The 2,958-nt window shown below is 38.9% G+C and overlaps 1 protein-coding gene across 1 annotated transcript; it reads left to right on the forward strand.

The window, feature by feature from the left end:
• Window positions 1-522: 522 nt before the first annotated feature.
• LOC130071695 (zinc finger protein 239-like) lies at window positions 523-1,637 on the forward strand. Its single transcript, XM_056236554.1, has one exon. The coding sequence runs from the start codon at window positions 611-613 to the stop codon at window positions 1,625-1,627; it is 1,017 nt and encodes a 338-aa protein (XP_056092529.1). The 5' UTR covers window positions 523-610; the 3' UTR covers window positions 1,628-1,637.
• Window positions 1,638-2,958: the final 1,321 nt, after the last annotated feature.

The raw sequence follows: 2,958 nt of genomic DNA on the forward strand, positions 1-2,958 counted from the left end.
AGCTCATTTGATCTGTGATCTTTTTAAGAGTAATGGTGTCACTCCATTAGGAGGTGAGTGAGTGAATAAGAAGTTATACTTTCAGAAGGAAAGTTAGTGATCCTTTGTCTTCTAGTGGGTGTTTTGAATTAATTAGATTAGTTGAGGGAAGAACTTGAAATATTTTTATAATGGTGATAAATAACAGTTATCAAAATATAATGTAAATGCACATCCAGAAATTTTAATTTGCAGCTCATAGATGCTAAACAAGCTTCACAGGATATTTTAATTATTTCAAAAGAGTGAATTAATCCATAGGCAAAAACATTACAAAAGGAAAATCTAAGGATGGGGAACTTGGATGCGTAACCAGTACCTGGTTTGGTGTTCACAGAGTTGAAGTCTAACTATTAGTTTGCTTGTCGGGTGAGGGGTATTGTGGATTATTTATCAAATATAGTAAATATTGTGTCTAATCTTTCTCAGTCACTACACATTTAACACCTTTTTCAAGTGGGTATAGGATCTAGTTGTATGTTGGTTTTAATGCTTTACATGTTTTAATGTCTGTTGCTTTGTGCCATTAAACTGGGGTTAACTTTTATTTGTCTTGTTTGCCTTAGACCTGATGGCGCTGAAAGAGGAGAAACAAGTGCTGAATGAAATGGAAGAGAAAGATCAATATGAGAATCTTCATGATTTCACAACTGAAATAAAACCTTTTAGTTGCTCACAGACTGAAAAGACTTCATCACAAGAAAAAGATCAAAAGACAGAAACTAAAAGTTATTTCATCTGCCAACACTGTGGAGACAGATTCACTCGAACAGCAAGCCTTAACAGGCACCTGAGCATTCACAATAAAGAGAAGGGTTACACCTGCTATCAGTGTGAAAAGAGTTTTGATCAACTTCATGACCTTAAAGTCCACATGGAAGTTCACAAAGGAAATAAGCCATGCATCTGCCCACAGTGCGGAATGAGATTCAGACAAAAAGGACACCTTAATAACCACATGAGAATTCACAATAAAGGGAAGCATTACCCCTGTCAACTGTGTGAAAAGAGTTTCAGTCAGCAAAAAAACCTTGAAGTTCACATGGAAGTTCACATGGAGAAAAAGCCGTACGCCTGCCAACAGTGTGGAAAGCAATTCAACCGAAAAGGACATCTTAATAACCACATAAGAATTCACACTGGAGAGAAGCCTTACACATGCAAACAATGTGGAAAGAGTTTTGATCAACATGGAAACCTTAAAGTCCACATGAGATCTCACACTGGAGAGAAACCCTACAAATGCCGTCAGTGTGGAAAGAGTTTCAGTCAACATGGAAGCCTAGAAGTCCATATGAGAGTTCACACTGGAGAGAAGCCTTTCACTTGCAAACAGTGTGGAAAGAGTTTCAACCGAAAAGCAAACCTTAAAATGCACTTGGTAGTTCACACTGGAGAAAGCCCTTACACCTGCGAAGTGTGTGGAATAAGTTTCACTGTAAAAGGAAACTATAAAAGGCACATGGTAGTTCACACTGGAGAGAAGCCTTTCACCTGCCAGCAGTGTGGACAAAGTTTTAACCGAAAAGGAAACTTTAACATGCACATAAAAACTCACACGAGAGAAAGCCGTTCAAGCCGTTTTTAAGGCCTTTCTGTAAGTAGGCCTAATCGTGCTCTCTCTCCACAAAATGCGAAAAACGTCTAGTTTTGTTTTCTTCCAGCTATTCTCTTTTTCTGGCTGCTCTCTTAAGGGCCCGGGTGTGCTCGTTTTACCACGGCGTTGGACTATTTCCTTTAATCTTCTTTATGCGCAAAGGAGCAACTGTGTCTAAAGTGCTGGAAAAGAGAGAGTCAAAAGTTTCTGTCACATTAATGAGTTCTTCTAAGCTATCTGGGATGCTGACGAGATGAAACTGATCAGGAAGATTATTAACCCTTTGGGGTTGGCGGTATCGCCGGCGATACCAGCTCACTTTTTTCTTTTAAGTGCAAAAGAGACTCAAAATACTCTGCTGATTTTGATCTTATATAAATGTTATACATTATTCGATCCTGTTAAGTGTCTGTTTTTATTGTGAGTATACACAAAAAAATAAAGTGTTGTGCTTTTTGTCAAATAAAGAAATATAAACATGTGAATTTTGCCTTCTGTCTGTCAGTGAAGTCCATTCTGAAACGCGTCTGAAAATGAACTAACTCAGTCAATACTTGTCACAGAGACATGAAAGATTTCTCTTTATGAAGCTGAAATTCTCTTCTTTTAAATGAAGTCATTTATATAAAAAAACAAATATTTTCAGTTTATGTAATCTGTATGAAAAGAGAGAGATGTCAGTCTTTTTCCTTTCAGCTAATTATAGCGTATGACGTGTTAATGTGACCATGCCCACTGAGAGCGCGCGCTATTCAAACGCAAATGTTGAGGCAAGCCATGAAAACGCCCACATCAGCTGGATAAAACATCCAGTTTATTAAGAATCATGTACTTTACCTTGTCTTGCTGCGCTGTGAGGAATAATACTATCGTAATAATCCTGGAAAAGTTACCTCAGAAGTGCTGGTAGTTTCATTTCGAGGAGCAATAGATTCAGCTGATGCAGTAATGCCGAGTTCAGACTGCACGATTTTAGCCCCGATTTTGGCTCGCCGACAGGTTTTGAGAAATCGCAGACAAATGCCCAAAATCACAGGCAAATCGGTGCGCGTTCACGCGAGTGACAATCACACAGTGTGAATGAGCAAAGACGCGATCTGAGAGAATTGCCGACGAGTCGCCGACGCCCGTGAGATATTTGACATGCTAAATATCTGGACCTGTCGGCGATTCACAATCCTGCTGTGTGAATGTGTTCTGACTGAAAACTACATCGGCGATGACCGACAGCCAATGAGAGAGCAAGATACAGGGAGGAGGAGGAGTTATAGACCAGAATATCAGTATTTTAATAGATAGGCCTATATTTACAATTATATCAA

Source organism: Rhinichthys klamathensis, unplaced genomic scaffold (assembly GCF_029890125.1).
Source record: "Rhinichthys klamathensis goyatoka isolate OS25496 unplaced genomic scaffold, OSU_Roscu_1.1 h1tg000452l_1, whole genome shotgun sequence".
NCBI classification, from domain to species: domain Eukaryota; kingdom Metazoa; phylum Chordata; class Actinopteri; order Cypriniformes; family Leuciscidae; genus Rhinichthys; species Rhinichthys klamathensis.

What these genes read in the sequence shown, in the direction of transcription:
- LOC130071695 (XM_056236554.1), top strand. Translation starts at nt 611, where the DNA reads ATGGCGCTGAAAGAGGAGAAACAAGTGCTGAATGAAATGGAAGAGAAA.